General features: G+C 36.8%; 1 protein-coding gene across 1 annotated transcript; it reads right to left on the bottom strand.

Annotated features, from left to right (window-relative positions):
* Positions 1 to 3,976: 3,976 nt before the first annotated feature.
* On the bottom strand, positions 3,977 to 10,974 carry LOC141398701 (thiamine transporter 1-like). Its single transcript, XM_073976275.1, has 7 exons — positions 10,839 to 10,974; positions 9,840 to 10,660; positions 5,582 to 5,664; positions 5,219 to 5,520; positions 4,774 to 5,141; positions 4,424 to 4,665; positions 3,977 to 4,354 (listed from the first exon to the last, which is right to left on the bottom strand). The coding sequence occupies exons 2-7, from the start codon at positions 9,963 to 9,965 to the stop codon at positions 4,111 to 4,113; spliced, it is 1,365 nt and encodes a 454-aa protein (XP_073832376.1). The 5' UTR covers positions 9,966 to 10,660; positions 10,839 to 10,974; the 3' UTR covers positions 3,977 to 4,110.
* Between the last annotated feature and the right edge of the window lie 12,392 nt (positions 10,975 to 23,366).

The following is a 23,366-nucleotide window of genomic DNA, read 5'->3' as shown; positions in this document are numbered from 1 at the left end:
TTATTGGTAAAAGAGTTCTTCATCAAATTTAACTATAAGTCACCGAACAAAAGCAATCGGTAGATACAATTTATAGACCAATATGGATCAATACAAATTTGAATATGAAAACAAGAAATTATGCAATGCTTTATTGAACGATCATTTCCGAAACAGACCAATATGATCCCCACGACTTGATTAGAGGGGTATGGTGTCATGGGAGAAAAAGTTCTACATCAAATTTCGATATAAGAGGCCAACCAAAAAAAAAAACATGTAGATGTCTTATATACCAACAACTTGTCTAGTCAAATTTGGTTGGTATGACATTTTTTTAATGAATTATATGTGTATATTTTTAAATTGGGCAAATATAACACCCAAGACTTCATTCATTTATAATTACGTATATTTCCGAATTAGGCCAAAAGACCCCCAAAACTTGATTTTAGGAGTGAGGCGTCAAAGGAGAAAATGTTCCACTTCCAATTCCTCTATGACCACCAAGCAAAAGGAACCTGTAGATGTCTTGTATGTACCAATAACGGTCAATTCAAATTTGGGTATGCAGTTCATAAATACATTATATACATATATTTGCGAATTAGGCCAAAAGACCACCAAGACTTCATTTTAGGAGTGAAGTGTCAAAGGAGAAAAAGTTCTACATCAAATTTCGGTATAAGTCGCCAATCAAAAGAAACCTGTAGATGTCTAATATACCAACTACTTGCCTAGTAAAATTTGGGTATGAAATTTTTTAATGCATAATACGCATATATTTTCAAATTGGGCCAATATAACCCCCAAGACTTCATTTAGGGAGTGAGGTGTCAATGGAGAAAACGTTCCACATCAAATTTCGCTATAAGTCACCAAACAAAAGAAACCTGTAGATGTCTTATATATACCAATAAAAGGTCAGTTCAAATTTGGGCATGAAATTCACCAATACATAATATATCTATATTTCCGAATTAGGACAAAAGACCCCAAGACCTAATTTTAGGAGTGAGGTGTCAATGGAGAAAATGTTCCACATCAAATTTCACTATAAGTCACCAAACAAAAAGAAACTGTAGGAATATTATGTATGCCAATAACTGACTAATTCAAATTAGGGTATAAAATTAAAATAGGCCAAGAGACCCCTAAGACTTCAATGTAGGAGTGAGGTGTCAACGGAGAAAAAGTTCCACATCAAATTTCGGTATAAGTCGCCAACCAAAAGAAACCTGTAGATGTCTTATATACCAACGACCTGCCTAGTAAAATTTGGGTATGACATTTTTTAATGCATAATATGCATATATTTCCAAATTGGGCCAATATAACCCCCAAGACTTCATTTAGGGAGTGAGGTGTCAATGGAGAATATGTTCCACATCAAATTTCGCTATAAATCACCAAACAAAAGAAACCTGTAGATGTTTTATATATACCAATAAAAGGTAAGTTCAAATTTGGGATTGAAATTCATCAATATATAATATATCTATATTTCCGAATTAGGCCAAAAGACCCCCAAGACTTAATTTTAGGAGAGAGGTGTCAATGGAGAAAATGTTCCACATCAAATTTCACTATAAGTCACCAAACAGAAAGAACCTGTAGGTATATTATATATGCCAATAACTGACTAATTCAAATTAGGGTATGAAATTAAAATAGGCAAGAGATCCCCAAGACTTCATTTTAGGATTGAGTTGTTAATAGAGAAAATGTTCCACATCAAATTTCACTATAAGTCACCAAACAAAAGAAACCTGTAGATGTCTTGTATGTACCAATAATGGTCAACAAATTTGGGTACGCAGTTTATGTTTATCGCCGAGTCCGAACGGCGTGTCTAAGACACCACTTGTAGAGAAGTTGTACAAGGCTGAAATACTCAGAAAATGTCGCCAACATTACTGAGGGGTATTTTGAAAAGTGTTTGATGTTGACAGGCCGGTGAATCGAACCCACGACCTTTAGCGTGCAAGGCGGGTGTGCATACCACCCGAAAAAATTATATACATATGAAAACACTAGCAAATACCCGCTACTTCGTATGCGGAAAGGGCATAAAATATATTTGAACTCTGTTCTGTTGTATTAAAACCTATTTTAAATACCAACATTTAATCGATTTAATTCCAAAAAAACATATCTGCCGTATCGCACCTCTACACAGCTACCACTCACTCAAATCCAAATTGTACTAAATTTAGTTTAGTACTTTTCGTACCCTAATAGGTAGACTTTACAAAAACCTTTGATTGTTGCTTTTTATCAGTGACCTTCATTCCAAATTTCAGGATTCCAGCTCTATCCGTTCACCCGAATCCAAATTGTACTAAATTTAGCACCATTTAGTACTTTTGTTAATCTCCATCAGTGAGCCCTCATTCCAAATTTCAGGATTCCAGCTTAATCCGTTCACTTAAATCCAAATTGTACTAAATTTAGTACCATTTAGAACTTTTGTTAATCTCCATCAGTGGCCCTCATTCAAAATTTCAGGATTCCAGCTCAATCCGTTCACCGAAATCCAAATTGTACTAAATTTAGTACCATTTAGTACTTTTCGTACCCTTATAGTTCGAATTTCCAAAAACCTTTCATCGCTTCTCTCCATCAGTGACCCTCATTCCAAATTTCAAGATTCTAGCTCTATCCGTTCACCTAAATCCAAATAGTACTAAATTGAGTACCATTTAGTACTTTTCGTACACTAATAGGTAGAATTTCCAAAAACCTTTCTTTGTTACTCTCCATTAGTAACTCCATTTCAAATTTCAGGATTCCAGCTCTATCCGTTCACCCAAGTCCAAATTGTACTAAATTTAGTACCATTTAGTACTTTCCGTACCCTTATAGTTCGTATTTCCAAAAACCTTTCATCGTTATTCTTCATCAGCGACTCTCATATCAAATTTCAGGATTCCATCTCTATCCGTTTACCGAAATCCAAATTGTACTAAATTTAGTACCATTTAGTACTTTTCGTACCATTATAGTTCGAATTTCCAAAAACCTTTCATTATTTCTCTTCATCAGTGACCTTCATTCCAAATTTCAGGATTCCCGCTCTATCTGTTCACTCAAATCTCAATTGTACTAAATTTAGTACCCTTTTGTACTTTTCGTACACTTATAGTTCGAATTCCCAAAAACCCTTTGGTACATCTTTCTAGCTCTCCATCAGTTACCCTCGTTCCAAATTTCAGAATTCTAGCTCTTACCGTTTGCCTAATACAAAGGGTACCATATTTAGTACCTTTTAGTACTTTTCGTACACTTCTAGGTCGAATTTCCAAAAACCCAGCCTTATTTCACCCCTACACCCCAACAGCAACCAATACCCAAAATTTCAACTTTCTAGCTTCAGCGGTTTCGTCTGGGCGCTGATGAATCAGTCAGTCAGGCAGTCAGTCACTCACCTCACTACTCTTTTATATATATAGATTATACACATATTTTTTCGAATTAGGCCAAGAGACCCCCAAGACTTCATTTTAGGAGGGAAGTGTCAAAGGGGAACATTGTATATATACCAATAACAGGTCAATTCAAATAAAAATAAATTATCATATTTTGAAATTAGGTCAATAATGTGTACAAGGCTTCATTTTAGGGGTTTGGTGTCAATGGAAAAAATATTCTGCGGGACATTTTACTATGGGTCATCAAACAAAAGAAATCAATATAGGCAATATAAATACCAAATTATTCAATTTTTCCAAATGGAACCTTTTCGATTTGATCCATTATGAGCTACAAGACTTTGTTTTAGGCAAATGATGATAATGAAGGAAATCATCTACATAAAATTCCAGCATAGTTTTCCAAAGAAAGTGCATCTCTAATTATAATATTTGATTGGAAAAATCTCAAGCTAAAAAATTACTTCCTTATTTGCACAAATTTAGCAAGATTCCATCTAGGTATATGTTGGGTATTCTGGCATTATAATCTATCTTTGAGGATTCCATAGAATCCATTTAAAGTGTTTTTTTTTGTGTTCATTTAAAACTTAATATTTATTTAACAACAAATTCTTCTACTAGATATCACATTTGCATTTAATTTAATGTCTTCATTTTGTGTTTTATTCTTAATTTCTAATATAAGTTGTTTCTAATTCTAATCAACATTTCTTTTAAATTTTTTATATAAATATTCACTAATAACAGCTATAAAATATATTATACCAACAGCTATAAAATAAAACGCATATACTGTAAATTGTCCTTTTGTACTGAGTGCAAAACCATTTTCGGATATAACGACCAAGGTTAGAACGGTTTGGAAGATTAATGCCAACATGGTGTTGATGCCAAATACTAGACCAAAACTATCTTCTTCCAAGTAACGGGCCACCTCGGCTCTATAAAGTAAAGTGAGGGAGATATTTTAGTAATTTATATGGAAGAAATGAAATGGAGAAGTTACATACCCAGCTACGGTTATTATAAAACCATATATGCCACCAAATAGAATATATCCAGCATAGGATACATATATATTTGTGGTCCAACAAATCATCAAAATTGTACCACCTTCCAGCAATGATAGGGCGGCTAAAACAAGCAGACTTGAGTGGGATTGTAAACGACCAGCATGTATATAACCAGCAAAGAGGGCAAATAATGCAGCCAAGGCGGTAAAGACGGCATCTACGGCACCATTCCAGGCAACCTAGAAGTGGATGTTACGTAGATTTGAATTTTAAAATATCTAAACATAACTAAATATTTTTTCTATTGCAGGCCATCATTTAATGTCAGTTGTATTACTTTTACTTACATCTGGATTTGGTTCAATATCTTTCCACATCAACTGAACATATGCAGTCACTTGCAAATAACCACAAAGACCCACCGCATACCATATTGACCATTGCACCACTTTCAAATTGGTATAGGCATTGGTAAAATGTGTCCACAGCAATTTCACTCCAATGGGCGTTTTTGTGACAATATTTGTAACGGAATTAAATTGAAATTTATCTGTGGTGTCACTGGTCTGAGATTTGCCATCATCATAGGAACTTCTTTCCAAAGAATCGGCAGATTTTAAAGCAGGTACATCATTGTTATTGATTTTACGATGGAAATATAAACTTTGATCAACTTTGGGTAGGAAAAAAGCCCACAGGGTGGCTACTATTTGGGCTGCAATCAACAAATAGAGAAGCAACATGTGTTAAAGAAAACTGTTTCACCAAAATGTGTGTGTGTGTCTTACTTACCACCCAATGTAATATAATTGAGATCCCTATAATCCATAAGATCAAAATATAATAATAACTGGGCCAAAATACTGGCAACTAGTTTACCGGCAAATATTGCCGCTCTTGTGTGTGAGGTTACACGTGGGTAATATTTTTTATCCACTTTTGCATAAATATATGTATAATAAGCCACCTCAGCTGCCATATAAGTACCATAGAAGAATTCTAATGTCATAAGAGCCTCTAGCGAAGTTGTCCATAATAACATACTCCATACTATAATACCGGTTACACCTATTGTAATGATTAGGGGTTTGTAACTAAAGGAATAGAAAATATTATTCTTTTGTAGATGTCTTTTTTTGTTTGTGATTTACTTACAGTAAAAAATCAGTTATGAGGAACACTACAATCAATTGTGCTAAGTACGAATATGTGCCCATAGGATAGACTTGACGATTCAACTGGAATGAGATAAAAGAAGGAAAAAGTAGAGAAATATGAAGTTGGTTCTATGTTTATATCTTCAGCGGTGTTTGGATAGGAAATTTATCATTACGTATATTTCCGAATTAGGCCAAAAGACCCCCAAGACTTAATTTTAGGAGTGAAATGTCAAAGGAGAAAATGTGCCACATCAAATTTCAATCTAAGTCACCAAGCAAACGAAACATGTAGGTGTCTTGTATGTACCAATAACGGTCAATTCAAATTTGGGAATGCAGTTTATAAATACATTATATACATATATTTGGGAATTAGGCCAAAAGACCCCCAAGATTTCATTTAAGGAGTGAGGCTTCAATGGAGAAAATGTTCCACATCAAATTTCACTATAAGTCACCAAACAAAAAAAACCTGTAGGTATATTATATATGCCAATAACTGGCCAATTCAAATTTGGGTATAAAATTAATAATGGCCTCTATGCGTATGTTTTTCCGAAATAGGTCAAGAGACCCCCAAGACTTCATTTTAGGAGTGATGTGTTAATGGAGAAAATGTTCTACATCAAATTTCACTATAAGTTGCTAAACAAAATATATCTGTAGATGTCTTAAATATGTCAATAGCAGGTCAATTCAAATTTGGGAATGCAGTTTATAAATACATTATATACATATATTTGGGAATTAGGCCAAAAGACCCCCAAGATTTCATTTAAGGAGTGAGGCTTCAATGGAGAAAATGTTCCACATCAAATTTCACTATAAGTCACCAAACAAAAAAAACCTGTAGGTATATTATATATGCCAATAACTGGCCAATTCAAATTTGGGTATGAAATTAATAATGGCCTCTATGCGTATGTTTTTCCGAATTAGGCAAAGAGACCCCCAAGACTTCATTTTAGGAGTGAGGTGTCAATGGAGAAAATGTTCTACATCAAATTTCACTATAAGTTGCTAAACAAAATATATCTGTAGATGTCTTAAATATGTCAATAGCAGGTCAATTCAAATTTGGGTATGCAGTTTATAAATACATTATATACGTATATTTCCGAATTAGACCAATATGACCTATAAGACTTCATTGTTGGAGTGAGGAGTCAATGGAAGAAATGTTCTACATCAAATTTCACTAAAAGTCACCAAACAAAACAAACCTGTAGGTATATTATATATGCCAATAACTGGCCAATTCAAATTTGGGTATGAAATTAACAATGGCCTCTATGCGTATGTTTTTCTGAAATAGGCCAAAAGACCCCCAAGACTTCATTTGAGGAGTGAGGCTTCAATGGAGAAAATGTTCCACATCAAATTTCACTATAAGTCACCAAACAAAAGAACCTGTAGGTATATTACATATGCCAATAACTGGCCAATTCAAATTTGGGTATGAAATTAATAATGGCCTCTATGCGTATGTTTTTCTGAAATAGGCCAAGAGACCCCCAAGACTTCATTTTAGGAGTGATGTGTTAATGGAGAAAATGTTCTACATCAAATTTCACTATAAGTCACCAAACAAAAAGAACCTGTAGGTATATTATATATGCCAATAACTGGCCAATTCAAATTTGGGTATGAAATTAATAATGGCCTCTATGCGTATGTTTTTCCGAAATAGGCCAAGAGACCCCCCAAGACTTCATTTTAGGAGTGATGTGTCAATGGAGAAAATGTTCTACATCAATTTTCACTATAAGTTGCTAAACAAAATATATCTGTAGATGCCTTAAATATGCCAATAGCAAGTCAATTCAAATTTGGGTATGCAGTTTATAAATACATTATATACGTATATTTCCGAATTAGACCAACATGACCTATAAGACTTCATTGTTGGAGTGAGGAGTCAATGGAAGAAATGTTCTACATCAAATTTCACTATAAGTCACCAAACAAAAAGAACTTGTAGGTATATTATATATGCCACTAACTGGCCAATTCAAATTTGGGTATGAAATTCATAATAGCCTCTATGGGTATGTTTTTCCGAAATAGGTCAAGAGACCCACAAGACTTCATTTTAGGAGTGATGTGTTAATGGAGAAAATGTTCTACATCAAATTTCACTATAAGTCGCCAAACAAAAGAAACCTGTAGGTGTCTTATATACCAACAACTGGCCGATTCAAATTTGGGTATGAAATTTATCAATACATTATATACGAATATTTCCGAATTAGACCAACATGACCTATAAGACTTCATTGTTGGAGTGAGGAGTCAATGGAAGAAATGTTCTACATCAAATTTCACTATAAGTCACCAAACAAAAAGAACCTGTAGGTATATTATATATGCCACTAACTGGCCAATCCAAATTTGGGTATGAAATTCATAATAGCCTCTATGGGTATGTTTTTCCAAAATAGGTCAAGAGACCCCCAAGACTTTATTTTAGGAGTGATGTGTTAATGGAGAAAATGTTCCACATCAAATTTCACTATAAGTCGCCAAACAAAAGAAACCTGTAGGTGTCTTATATACCAACAACTGGCCAATTCAAATTTGGGTATGAAATTAATAATGGCCTCTATGCGTATGTCTTTCCGGAATAGGCCAAGATACCCCGAAGACTTCATTTTAGGAGTCATGTGTTAATGGATAAAATATTCTACATCAATTTTCACTATAAGTCACCTGAAAAACCTGTAGGTATATTATATATGCCAATAGCAGGTCAATTCAAATTTGGGTATCAAGGCGACCGGCAATTTTTTTTTACGAATTTGTTTTCAATTTAATGGACTTAAAATTTGTCGGAAATCGCTTCAAGTGACCGGCATGTTATAAGTAATTGTAAAAATAATTTTATTTAAATTATGCTGCGAAAAACAAATAATATTATAAAATATTAATAAAATGTATAAAAAATATACATACATATTTTATAGTTAACAAATTCTTAATGAAGCCTAATTCCAAAATCATTCGATATATATTAGGGTTTTCCATTAACTTTGATTTTGCAATTTTGAGGTTAGGTTATAAATAATAACAATAATTAAGTACACATAAATTAAAATGTACACATTATAAATAAAAATGTTGACATAGTCACACGAGAAATACCCTTAAAAAGCTAATCTTCACGCTAAGCAACAGTTTTAATATTTTTAAATATAGATTCAGTCTGATAATGTCATTAATTTTTATGATGTTTAATTTGTTGTTTTTTTTTAGATTTCAATATTTCCTCTTATCTTTATTTGAACTTTTAAAGATAACTTAAATATTATTCAAACAAACAAACATGGCATGGTTGGACGTCATGCCCTTGGTTATTTCATCAGAAGTTGAGGTACATCCATATATAGAAGACCAGACAGAAAGTCTTCCTATAGAAGACAAAAAAAAAGGTTTTTTTAATAGACGACCAAAAGGTCTTTTTACAGAAGTGTAAAATGTCTTTTTATAGAGGCCAAAAGGTCTTCTTATAAAAGTCTACAAGGTCTTCCTATAGAAGTCCAAAATGTCTTCGCATAGAAGACCAAAAGGTCTTCTAATAGAAGACCAAAATCTGTAGATGAAATATGAATAAATAAAAGATCTTCTTATAGAATACCAAAAGGTCTTCTTGGAGATGATCAAAATAAATTATTGGTCTTCTACAATAATTTATTTTGATCAAAAGGAAAAAAAGGACTTCTTACAGAATACCAAAGGTCGTCTCATAGAAAACCAAAAGTCTTCTTATGGAAGACCAAAAGGTGTTCCTATACAAGATCAATAGGTATTCTTATAGAAAAGAACAAAAGAACAGAAGGTCAAAATGACTTCTTGCAGAACACCAAAAGGTCTTGCAATAACATTTGTGTTTAGTTCGAGACTTTTCGGGCGATGTCGTTAAATGTCTCGTTTTACTACATCCCACTAGAATACAATGAACTATAACTGTAAGCAAATAAAATATTTTAATAAAAATCAGACCTTATTAAGACTCAAAACGAAAATACTGACGTCTTGTTCTGAATTGAAACAATACCCGATTTAAATTTCATTGAATTATGGACTTCCCCCGGCAAAGCTAAATATCGTTATGATCAGGGTCCCATGGACTACCTATGGTAATAATTTCAGCCCTTTCCGAAAGGTGCCCCTAAACCAGACTAAAACCGAAGCCAGTATTTTCCTTTTCATAGATTCACAACATTATATCCTAATTCATCAAATCTCCAACTTACCTCATCTTCGGTTACATTACGCCATGGTCCAGCCAAAAATTCCGTAATATATGGTTCCGATGGTCGTAACTCTCGAACAAAACCAAATATACACAATAGACCAGATATTTTCTTCCACTCCAACATCTTTGTGCGCTCGTCGTCGATTCAATTAAATTTGTTCGTTCGATTCTTCGTTGTCCTCTTCAATCAATTTTATTAAAATTAAAACGTATGGGATTTGTCTTGAGTCCACCAACCCGTTTTTTAATTCAATTGTTTACACAAATAAGCAAAACAAATGTATGAAAAAGAATTTCATAACGGCCAAACAAGATGGTAGGTAGCTAACAAGAAAGTGGCGCACACGGCAAGGAAACGAGGAAGATCTAATTGCACTTGTCACTTGTTCAGTTAGCAGGTTAATGTGAAACGTTAATGGTGAGCGATTGGTTTATTCTATGTTGTTATTATTGTTGGGGAGCGTGTTAAAAATGGCGGCGGATATCATTTGTCACTTCGAATTAACGCCAACAAACTGAAACTATTTCCTTTAAGACCAAATAACACCACCAAGACGGTAATGGGGAGCACTATCGGACTGCAATCAAATCAAATCTTAATTCGTTCACCGCTTGCAAACTTTTTAGATTCGGTACTTATCTAATCGCTTGTTGTTTATTTTATTGTTGTCGTTCTGTCTTGATTCTTTACGTGTGACATAGTATTTTTAATTCTTTTTTTAATAAACAATTTCACATTTTTCTCTTTAATAACTTCGTCCGTATTTGTATATTTGTTGTTGTTGCTCTTAATAGTCTCTGCATCTTAACGTGTCTGGGCTGGAAATGGAATTGTTCTTATCGAATATCAGGTGTTTCCAATCATCCTATCGTTCAATGTCAATCACTGCTGATATGGTTGTTGTTGCAAAAATGTTATTATTGAATTTTGTTGTTGTTGCAAAAATTTTATTATTGATTTAATTTTTTTTTAAAAATTAATAATTGGCACACGCACATTTCATGAAATAAACAATTAAATTAATTACGTATTTGGTGGTCAGTCTTATTAGAAAAATTAAAATAATGACATGTGGGGGGCTGTCGAGTTTCGAGTTTGTTGCGAATGAGGTGAATGGAAAAAATGCAAGTGCGCCGACCATATGATTTCCAGGGTTGCCGTAGTGTGAAGTGTATGCATTCTAAATAAGTGACATTTTAACCCATTGTGAAAAGTGTTTCATATCCGCTGTCTCACGCACAAGAATCTTTAAGCCCTAAACACATCCAACGTTTCAGTAAAGTTGTGTGTCATTTCTGGTAGAAGAGTAAAGATAAATTGAAACTTGGCAGCACTTTGTCTATTATTCATCTACCAGAAATGACACAAGACTTTACTCAAACGTTGGATGTGTTTACAGCTTTAAAGGTAGAAACACAATGACTTTTGTTGCTTGCTTCACGCTCAATTTCGAGCATGGCACAATCATACAGGTACAGCGGCAAAAACAGCTGGTTATCACACTAGTTGTCAAAATTTATTATTGTGAATAAAAACACGTACAAAATGTAAACAAGCAATTCCCAATAATACATTGTGACCAAATTTGACGTTTGGTATGATTTGATGCAACACCTTCTTATACTATGTTTATATTATAGCCTTTTGCAGGGTTAACCTTCTTAATGAGGATTTATTTGACATATACGCAAAGGAATTGACATTTGAAAACCAGTGGGTTTGTTAAATCCGGTTATATATAAACGTACTATTATTCCACCATGATTTCAAGTAAATAAATAAAGACCAGGTACTACCTTCTTTATTCCTTCAGTCTTATGCCACACGGTGAAACTTGCACTAAAAACTTACCTATCTTTTAGAAGAGGGAATAGAAGAGCAAGGGTATGTCATTGCAAATGTTTCGAAATTGTTTTGCTTTCTATTCGTAGAGCGAAGTTGGCTGTATATTGCTTTTCTCATTTATTTTGATTATCTTTTCGGCGCTGTTTGCTTGATTTGTTGATTCTTCTAAACGAAGCGTATAAAAGTAAACAAATTGTATTAGAATGTTCAGTGCCTCGAATTTAAGACAAAAAAAGACAAAAGTCAGTGAAAAAATGAATAAAATGGCAGACCCAAATATAAAAGAATAAAGGAGGCCGAGCAAATTTCGAACTGGGTTGCCCATTTATTTTTTTAATCAGAAGCAAGCAAGGCAAGCAGGCGAGGCAGCTTATGTACCCAAGCCTTTAAGTTTTGCTATTTTTACTTTTTAAAATAGTAACGAAACAAGTTTTATCTAAGTAAGCGTTTACACAAGACAACTTGTCCAAAAATACAACCCTGATTTACTAACACATACATACATTTTTCGGCTTTCTCCAAGCTTTCCATCATTTTTTCACAGACAGTCGGGATAACAAAGTTTTGACGTTTTTGTAAAAATAAGTGAGCTAATAATTGAAATGTGTTGAAAAACAAGAGAACATGAACAATAACAAAATATAGCTGTGTTCCTTTGCTTACCTGAGGTTACCATTTTTACCATTTGTTACCATTTTTAACCTGCAAAGCGTTCCTTAACCCCGAAAAGTGGCAAACCTGGAAGCAATTTTTAAGAGAGTAAGAGTGAAGAGAGAGCGAAAATGGCTTTCTCTTCTACCACAGGCTACCAGCAAAATTTCTGCAGGTAAAAAATGGCAGAACTGATTTTTCAACTTTTGTTTGACGATTTTTTCACAATGAAAAAGAAAATGGTCGAAAAACAAAAGAAAAAGTCGAACTAAATTAAAAACTGTGAAATAAATAACGAAAATTGATTTTTTTTATGTTTCTTTTTGACATTGCTGCCAGATCTACCATTTTTCCGTTCCTTTACTTTTCTGGTAAAACATGTTCATGAGAGAGCAATTTTGAGCAATTTTGACACTTTTCTCATTTACCACCCTTATGCCAAGATTACACTTGCGCTCTAAAATCCACTGGATTTCACGAAATCCTGAAATACACCCTGGTGTTTACACTTATTTTTTTGATGATTTCAAACATATCACACTAATCAAGGTAGATGCATAGGCGCAGCTGATCGAACATGAATTTTCAAAACAAGTTGTTGTAAATTGAATTAGTCACCAAAAATGTACGACAATATAGAACTTTACAACTTTTTTTCGAAAATTATCTATGTATATATCGTATTAATTGTGTATAGCACTAACAAATGAAAATATAAAAAATGATTTTATCGTTGAGACATCATAATTGCTCTGTTCCAGAACCTGCAAGAAGCTACTAATCTTTACTACGATAACAATTTTTGCTATATGTTTTCAAAAAAAACAGTAAAAATTAGCAGATTCTTGCAGTACAGGAACATACCAAATAATAAATTTTGATAGATAAAAGTTGTGTTCACAACTTGCAAAGTATAACTACTTGCAGTTTTCCCGTTTAGTGCTAAAAATGCGTTACCGTACTAAGAAATCTAGCTAGACTTGCACTACTCTTTAAATCAAAATAGCGCCGAATAACACCCTATGCTCCTGTTTTCTGCCATACAATTTTGGCATAGTAGAAACTAGAAACATGTTCATTATAAGCTAAATACGATAGCTGATACGTTGATTTTATATTTTTACTGGAGTTTTTGCGATTTCCGCCATTTTTTCGTTCCCGTATTTTTTTTTAGAAATTTTGGCTTAAGATGAGTTTAAGCATTAAGCTCGGATCGATACCAAATTTTTTCCACAGGTAGGTCTCGTTACCCTGATCACAAATATATATAACATTTTTTGCGGAAGTCCATACTTCTCGATATATGGGCCTCCGAAGTTCCGAAAATTCCCTTGTTAAATGTCGGCTACTTAGAGAAAAATTTTAATTTAAAAGAAAATGTTGCTCCCGTTCCCTAGATTGGCTCCTGTCCATAGCAGAAAGTCTTAAATCCCCGGCCGAAGGCCGGCTATATAAAAAAAAAATTATAATTTTTTCCGAGCTTAATGCTTAAACTCAACTTGCTCCGAAATTTTTATGGGGAAGCAATTTTTGACAATTCGCTCTTTTTTTCTAACATTACCCTTAAAAAAGTACGGGGACACAATGAAATATAGCATTGTAACAAAGTAATTTAAAAATGTTTACATTGTTTACAAATCTTGATACTAAAATTTTTTGTTGCAGCAATTGACCATCTACCTTGTTTATTGTGATACGTGAAAAGTGTTGCAACTTCTGGTACTTTTTTAGGCAAAAACAGGGTTGTATATCATGTGTAGTGTGATTTCGATGTTGATTTCGCTGAAATCACGTAATGAGATGATTTCATTTTTGTATGCGAAATCATGATAAATTTTGCTTGATTTTGCGCGAAATCACGAAACGCCTTCGAAATCACGAAAAGACGCCGAATGTAAACCAAACATTACCATTAAAAAAGTAAAGGAACAAAGCTAATCTTGCGCTCCAACCACTACACACGGTGTCATAGGGGTTTTTTCAACTTTAAGGCTATTTTATCTGGAAGTATGGAATTGCCCCTGTTGAAACTTGTACAGTCGTATAGAGGGGAGTGAATAAAAGTTGTAACAACAAAAATCAAAGCGATTCGAGAGCAGGTCCTAAGCTGAACTTTTCCGAAATTTTGTGTGGGAGGTACCCGAAAGAATTGACCGATAGAGTCCACATTGGAACATCACCTATGTCTGGTAAAAATTTCACGATATGCAAAGTTTGGATCAAATCGGTTCCTCCCTTCAAGAGTTATTGTGCGCACAATTTTTCAGAACATTTTTGGACTTTTGTGGGGGAGGTACCGGAAGGAGTGGACCGATATAACCCATCTTCGAACTTAAACTAAGTTTGGACAAAATATTACGAAGGCCAAATTTTGGACCGAATCGGTTGATCCGTTCGAGAGTTATTGCTAAATCGACTCAAAATTGTCTGAAACGGATTTCGGATGAGGCACATTTTGCCCGTATGAATGTGTATATACCCTCGTTAGCATAAATGCTGAGGGTATAAAAATTAATCTGTAATAAAAAATATTTTATATAAACTTGCATACAATCAAAAGAGGTTTTCTATTTGCATGGAAGAGTGTTAAAAGTTATTCTGTCTGTATAAAATATCGTTTAGAGGTCTTCTATTTGCCTAGAAGACTGTTACGAAATCTTCTGTCCATATATAAGACAATTCAGAAGTCTCCTGTTCATATATAAGACCGGTAAGGTAGATCTCACCTTGATCACCACAGTATATATATGTATATACCCACGGGAGTTGCCAATCTTCTACTGGTCGCGTCTTCCCGGGTGGCGGATGGGAAGGGGGTCTTTGAGTTATGCAGGGTCAGCAACGCCCGAGGGAAACTGAAGGTGTTTCTGTCTCTACATAGCTCAGTGACCCTGGGGGTTTGTTTCTTTCAAACCCCCCGTGGACCAAAATTGGATCGGGGTAGTTCCCTTAAATAAATCAACTAAGATGGGTAAAAGACAAAAAAGGAGTAAAGTTACGGTGCAGGGAGTTAATAACCCAGTACCGGCGGTAAGCGTTGGTGAGATCACAAGCCACGTGCCGTCAAGATCAAGCGATTGTGATCCGGCTGTCTTAGGTGTGGATGCCTTGGCACCTACAGCCGTAACTGCTACAAGTGCAGAAAATGCAACCCGAATTATTGTTGACGAACCGGATATTCAAAAGGACAATGCTCTAGCCAAAACTGGTGTTAATCAGTCCACGGCTGACAGGACAGGAGTTTTGGGCGGGGACGACCTACACCTCAAAGTGATTGGAGACAGTCTTGAGAGACAGAGAGGGAACACCTTGACCAACTGGAGAGACTTGTTCCGACCATACCACCAGAGGACATGCTAAACAATCTCACCCTCACTGACGATGAACTGGACATTACGGTGATCCCAGCTGAGTCAAGAAGGAGGTGTGACGATGACATGTCCACTGACGGTGATGTGGTCGAAGAGGTTGTGAACCTAGGTTCGCAACCACAGACAAGTCGCAACCAGTTTGGTCCTGTATCGGCACTAGCCGATACTAAGCTTCGAAGGCAGATTGCTACGGAGTCAATGGATGTTGATGGAGAATCAAAAGAGGATCCATCAACAGCCACTGACTCTAAGTCGATGACCAACGAGGGGGAATTAACGGAAACTCCAACAATTGCCACTGACTCTGAGTCTCCGGCCTACGTTGGGGAATCCAAGGAAACCTCATCGACGGACACCGACGCAGCCGCAATTTCCGCCAAAGAGGCTTCAGATACGAGGCACTATAAACGTGCGGCTTCGTATCTGCGCAAGTTCGTGGGATGGGACGCAAGCTCGCATACTAAGAGGGAGATTATGTTCATCAAGAGCAAGCTCAAGTACATCAGGAAGTTCGAAAGAACTTATCCAAATGCACCCAGATGAGAGCTCTTGGTGGACAAAATCTTCCTGCCGAACCCTGCTTCAGCCAAAGACTCAAAAGAGACTGCGGTGACAAGCAAAAAGGTGGAGGTGAATCCTGCTGCTTCTGGCAGCAAGGTGGAACCTAAAGTTGTTCCGAAGCCAAACCCGATCCAGAAAGGACTGGAAAAGGATAAGGGGACACCAAAAGACTCTCGTAAGGGTAGTCAACTGGAGAAGGTGACTGTCCCAAATCCGGATCCTACCCCAACTGTCGAGGGTAAAGCGGTGTCTATAGCGGAGATTCCATCTAGGAAGGTATTCCCAGCATGGGTTCCCCCACCTCCCGTGGATAAGGAACTTCTGCTGAGGATGCTGGAGCTCCAGAACCCAGGTCTCCTTACTAAGGACTGGACTGTAATGAGTCTAACCCCTTGTAAGGAGAATGGAGGGATGGATGTTAAGATGGCGATAGACTCCTCAGGAGAGGAGTACCTTAAGGTTCATGAGGGAAAACTGAACTTTGATTCAGGATTGGTTCGGTTCCGACTGATTCCACCTCGCGAAAATCAGTAGGAGTAGGTAGGCGGCAGGTGCTACGCATTTTGCAGATTAATCTGCATCATTGTAAAGCAGCTGCCGCCGAACAACTCCTGTCCCTCACGAACTCAGAGGTGGACATTGTTCTAGTCCAGGAACCTTATATATACAAAAATAAAGTCTCTGGACTGAACAATGCCAACTTCGAGGTCTTCGCATCGTCCGAAGGGGACAAGGTGAGGACCTGTGTGGTAGGTAGGAAGAACCTCAATCTAATCTTTCTATCTAATTATAGTAATGGAGACATGTGCACGGTGCGACTGGAGAACGGTAGAGAGAAGGCCACTCTCCTCTCCCTGATCCACCAAATCAGGGGGTACACAGGCAGCTAAAGGAGAACCTGGGCGTTTGTAACGTAATCCTTGGATGAGACGCCAACGCCCACCATTTTCACTGGGGCAGCAAAGATACAAACACTAGAGGTGAGTCGATTTTCAATTTTATATTATCTTACAATCTAAGAATATGTAATAAAGGAAACGACCCTATCTTTAAAATTAGAGACAGGGAGGAGGTCATTGATCTAACCCTGTCAAATTTAGATGATTCTGTCGTCAAGAACTGGAGGGTATCCAACATATGCTCCTTTTCGGATCATATGAGGATATACTTTGAAATCTCTTTCGACGGAGTCCGCCAAAATCCTTATAGGAACCCGAGAAGGACGGACTGGGACAGGTTCACTGATCTGACGAAACATCAACTGACACTCTCCGGAAGGATAGAAACAGTTGCTGAGCTTAACAGTAAGGTGTCCAACCTATCAGAATTCCTTCTTCGCTGCCATAAGGATGCCTGTCCATTAACTTATCCCGGGAAGAAACCCAAACGGGTTGGTGGAACAAGGATCTTGGCGAACTGCGGAAAAACACCAAAAAGCTGCACAAGGGCGCACTTGACGAAACTTGACAGTGACTGGGAATCGTATAAAGCGAGTTTCAACAAATACAAGAGTGAAATCAAGCGCGCCAAAAAGAAGTCATGGGTTTGTTTCTGTGAGTCTGTAGAAGGGGTAAACGACGCTGCCAGATTCCGTAAGATACTCTCAAAGGACCCCAAATCCATTGGTAGTGTCAAAAAACCGGAGGTCTTGAGACTCTAAACCTTCTAGCTGAGACCCACTTCCCTGACTGCACGGACGCCAGTAATCTTCACATTGAATGTGACAACTTCCAAGTCCAAGAGTCAGTGGACGAGAGCCTCATTGATAAGGTTGTAAGCAGAAACAAAATAAAGTGGGCAGTAAGTACATTCAAACCCTATAAGTCACCTGGTCCAGATGGAGTAATTCCTGCGATGCTTCATTTTGCCGCACCGCAGATATACCAAATTCTGGAATTCTGTGGAAAGAGGTAAAGGTAACTTACATCCCCAAAGCGGGGAAAGCCAGTCACTCTGCACCGAAAGACTACAGACCTATTAGCCTATCCTCCTTTCTCCTCAAGACACTCGAACGACTGATCGATCTGGAGATTAGGAGCTTTGTAGACACTGCCTCGCTGAGCAACTCGCAGCATGCCTACAAGAAAGGTAAATCTGTCGAAACCGCTCTTCATGAGGTCGTGGGTTTCATTGAGAGAAATATGGAGAATTCAAACTTTACCTTGGCGGCTTTCCTGGATATAGAAGGAGCCTTTAACAACGTAAAACTTGAATCCATTCATCTCTCGCTTAGAGCGGTCAACACCCCGGAAACCCTGATCTGCTGGATAAAGAGAATGCTGGAGAGCAGGATCATTAATTCCAGCATTGGGGAGTTGACAATAAGGAAGACAGTAACTAGAGGTACTCCCCAGGGAGGTGTACTCTCACCGCTGCTGTGGCTACTTGTGATAAACAATATTTTGGCGGAATTCGACAATCAGGGCATCAAGGTTGTCGCATACGCGGATGATGTGGTTTTACTAATAACTGGCAAATTCTTGTCAACAATTTCGGAGCTTATGCAAGGAGCCTTATCAAAGCTGTCCCGTTGGGCCACCACAAATGGCCTTGGTGTAAATCCAACGAAAGCAGAACTGGTATTGTTCACCAGAAAGCGTAAGCTCGGCGAGTTCATGCCACCAACATTGGATGGAGTGCAGTTACATCTATCTCCTGAGGCCAAATACCTAGGTACAATCCTGGATTCTCAATTGAGATGGAAAAGGAACGTCGAGGAAGGGACGAAGAGAGGTATGATTGCACTCTATTCATGTAAGAATTCGATTGGGAAAGTTGGGGATTAAATCCAGCTATTATACACTGGTTGTTTAATACTGTTGTGAGACCCATCCTATCCTATGGATGTCTTGTCTGGTGGCATGCGCTTCGACATAAATCGAACTCTGGCAACATAGACAAGGTGCTAAGGGCAGCCTCGATCCTGATAACTGCAGCTTTTAGAAGTACACCACAAGCAGCTCTGAATGCGATGCTAAACCTCTTGCCCAAGAAGCACGTAGTGCCCTAAGGCTACATGAATTAAATCGTTGGCGTGACAGCACCTATGGTCATGCATGCATTCTTCGGGAGCTAGGGCCAAACCTTAGCTTGAATCTGCAGGGGAAATTCAGCGACTACTTATCACCAATCCATAGATTTGATGATTTTGAGGTCGTTATCCCTAGTAGAGATGACTGGATCCGTAGTAACCCTCCTCTGGACGGTCTGGCTTTCTATACAGACGGTTCCAAGATGGAAGAAGGTACCGGAACTGGCGTCTACTGCGAAAAGCTTTGCCTCGTATACTTTTATAGGTTGAACAGCGACTGTAGTGTTTTCCAAGCAGAAATCTTCGCGATCAAAATGACCGCAGTCTGGATGCTGAAATCTTTGAACCGGTGACTATCTTCGTTGATAGTCAGCCGGCTCTTAAAGCCATCAAATCCCCCAATATCAAGTCTGAGGCCGTTCTTGAGTGTAGAACTGCTTTGGCGAACCTCACTAACGCTGTCCGACTCTGCTGGGTACCGGGACACTGTGACATTGTGGGAAACGAGAAGGCAGATGAACTGGCAAGACATTGATCTCAATCAACAAATCAAGCTATCACTGATTCTATCAAACCACCCATATGTCACGTTTTTCGGAAGGTGGAGACGTTCTTTGAAGAACAAGCCAAGTAACTATGGCATAATGAACCAAGGTGCAACGTGTCAAGGGCCATTTGGCCGACTCTATCAACAAACAGAACAACTTCACATTTAAATTTGAATAAGTCAGAAATCAGGGTATTGACGGGTGTCATTACCGGCCATTGCAACATCCGAGCTTTTATCGGCAAATGGCAGGATGATGGCGTGGACTATTGCAGGCTCTGTGAAGATGAGGAGGAAACGGAGACGATTGAGCATATTTTATGTCGTTGCCCGATGTTAACTCGAAAGCGATATTGATTAACAGGAATATGTTTTCCTCCAAGCTTAACCTTCTACTCAAACATGGAACCAACAATCATAAACAACATCATCAAAAATTTGAATTGGCTGGGACGGCGCGACCCATAAGCGTAACTACTTCTCTGACAGTTTCTACCATCACCAAATAAACCACCCTCTCTTTCTTTATTATATCTTCATTTTTTTTTTTTCTTTTTAATAATTCATTTAGTACTACTTTCCAAACCACACACTCTTTTCTTTATTCTTCTCTCTTCTCTTGTCTTTTCAGGTAATTCTGAACCTCTTTTTATGGATGATCGCAATGGAACGAAAGGTCTCCGAGTGGCGTAGTCAATATATATATTGACTACACATCCCCAAACCTAACCTATATGTATATATATATATATATATATATATATATATATATATATATATATATATTTGTTTTTGGGAAATGCATACTTCCCGAGATAGCGTAATTTGAAGTTCAAAAATTCCCTTGGTTAACACACTTAGCACCGAGAATTTTTTTGCGAGATATTTTTGAGACTTTTTAAGCATTTTCCCCTAAAACGTAGAGATTTCCTGCATTCGGGCCTTCTTTTAAAAGTGCCGAAAACTTTGAACGGTAATATAGGTGTATTCTTACATGTCAATCCCTTGGTTTTTGATTGGGAAAATACCCTTACTAAATTCCTAACAAATCTCTGACTTTATATAAATATAACATTTATGATTAAATTTTTATCGCATATTTAAAATTTTCATCAAAAGTCGAAAATTACAAAAAAGTCAATTTTTTTAATTGCTTCCGTGTTAGGCCTATTGCGTTTACGTTTATACCATGGTGCAAGAAAGAAGGTTGTTGCATGTGTTTCTGAGGCAGAGTTAATTTTTGGAAAAAAATTGCCTGTGGTTTTGCGCGACGCCGAATCAGGAGAGAACCGGATACACAGGGCGGCCGTTTAAAATTGTAGAAAAAGTGATGCCCGTATCAGGGATGATTTTCAACAGGGCCATTCTTGAACAAAGCCGTATAGCAAATACAACCCTGATAATACCATAGGGTTTAGAGGACAGCTGGTGAAAACCAAATAAATAAATGTCGGAAAATTGTGGGAAAATTACAGAAAATAGGAAAAATGGTGGAATAGCGTCGTTGGCGGGGGTATTTAAGCGAAGGAATGGAAGAAAAACGCCATTACTAATAAGTGGTGTGCTTCAAGGGGCGGTTAACTTTCGTCCTAATAACCTTCCGAAATAAAAAGACAAATAAATTTCAAAGTGTTTTTTTTTATTGTCGCCGAAGTAACTTTATTGTGATTTTTACATACGGTTGGAGTGTAAAAAAACAAGATGTGAGTTGGTTTTAAAAGTTGGGAAAAAAAAATTTTAAATAATTTACAGAGTGTTTTGTGTTTCGTGTTTTTTTAAAGATTACACTAAATCAGCTAAAAATCGGAATACAAAATACTAAGAGGGCTGGTGCCAAGGAGGGAGTTCTATAACGAGGGTTGTGAAGTCTTCCAGGTTACATATCAGCCGGAGGCCGTAGCCCCGAGAACCGCCACTTTTTCCCTATAAAGACAAAAATTGAAAAAAAATAAGTTTCCAGGAAACAAGGTAACAAGTCAAAAATTATCAATACGTACCAAGAATTAAATATCCCCCACGATCCGAGCAAATTGACTGCTGTTTCCATTATATGTATGGACTGGAATGTCCATCGAGTTTTTTGAAGCCACCCTGAAAATAATATAAAAAGATAAAAATTAATGATTAAAAAAATATAATTAACAGAATTAACATCACTAAATAATGACCAAAAAACTGCAAAGATAAAAACCATTTATTTGATTTTCCATAAATACCAGATTTTATAATAATTGATTTAACATATGTTTAGATTATAAGAAAAATCGTGTTGTCCGTAGTTAGTATGACTAGTGTTTAAGTTTCGTTTGTGAGGATTAGTAATGCCCAGTTTGAATGTTTGAACAAGTGTGAGATAGGGTTACCTTCGCATAAATCTAGATTGTTGTTTTGGTACATATTCGGGACATGAAATCGAGATGTCCAAATTCTATCTAAGCGAGCTCATTTAGGAAGAAGTGTTTTGAGTAGAAAAAGGATGCGTCACAATTGGCATCAAATCTAGTAGTAAAGGAAGGCAATCTTTTTTAGTGACTCACGTAAATAAATTTAATTATCGGGTATTAATAGTCCCAGGAATATCTCCTAATTTGTTAGTGTTAAGAAAAATGATAATGTCAATAAATTGTTTTTCTGTATGAATGTTAAGATGAATATGTTGTGTTAAATCTGTTTGTAAGAGAGGAAATCAGGCGTATGTTAGGTTGAGGTAAGTGTGTGTGGAAATCGGGGCCCTTTTAAAATTTCTAGTAAATTGATATGGACTAAAGGGTCAAGGATGGGCGGGCATAGTGGGGGAGAATAACAAAACCAAGCTCCTTTGTCATAGGTGTATGTTGTGTAGTGTTTGTTTTGTTTGTGTGTTTGTTTAAAGATCCATTTTTTCACGATTGGAACATTCCCTAGGTTTGATGGTGGCAGGGTTAAAAATCCCCCCTGAATTGCGCTCCTTCCTGAGCTAGACGGAACCCCACCATGATGCCGCATAGGCCAGAATGTAACAATATGGCGCCCAAACTGAAACGTTAATGCCTTTAAGGCATGAATAATAATGCATGTGCAGTAAGACCGAAGCACTGTACAATAGACAATAGGGCTCAATAGATTAAAATAAAATATCGCATTTTCGAACAAGCTATCGGATATTGCATCCACCTTTTATTCAATAATCTGTGATAACTGTGCAATATCTAGAATAGAAAGTTAGAAAATTAGGATATTTTGTTCCATGTAGTAAGGGTCTAGTACAATAGCTCATTGTTCGTTAAGTGTAACAAAGAATGTATTGTGTGTATGACCTGTGTTTGTATGTTTCTGTTTGTTTATTTTTTTTGTAAAGGCAATAGAGAAAGATGGCTTAAGATAAATTAACGTATCTGCTAAGGCAATGTGTGCCCTAGACTGTATGGTAATTGTATCTTTATCATGAATTCTTTTTTCTCATCATATGAAAAAATTGTCATGATGCCATCCCGCCAAAAAAGTCATAAAATTGTAATGTCCAACCTGTTCCATACCCT

Source organism: Musca autumnalis, unplaced genomic scaffold (assembly GCF_047663935.1).
Source record: "Musca autumnalis isolate F117 unplaced genomic scaffold, ASM4766393v1 scaffold_1, whole genome shotgun sequence".
NCBI classification, from domain to species: Eukaryota; Metazoa; Arthropoda; class Insecta; order Diptera; family Muscidae; genus Musca; species Musca autumnalis.
Note: the sequence above shows the minus strand (reverse complement) of the source record. Positions and strands in the feature narration are given on the sequence as shown.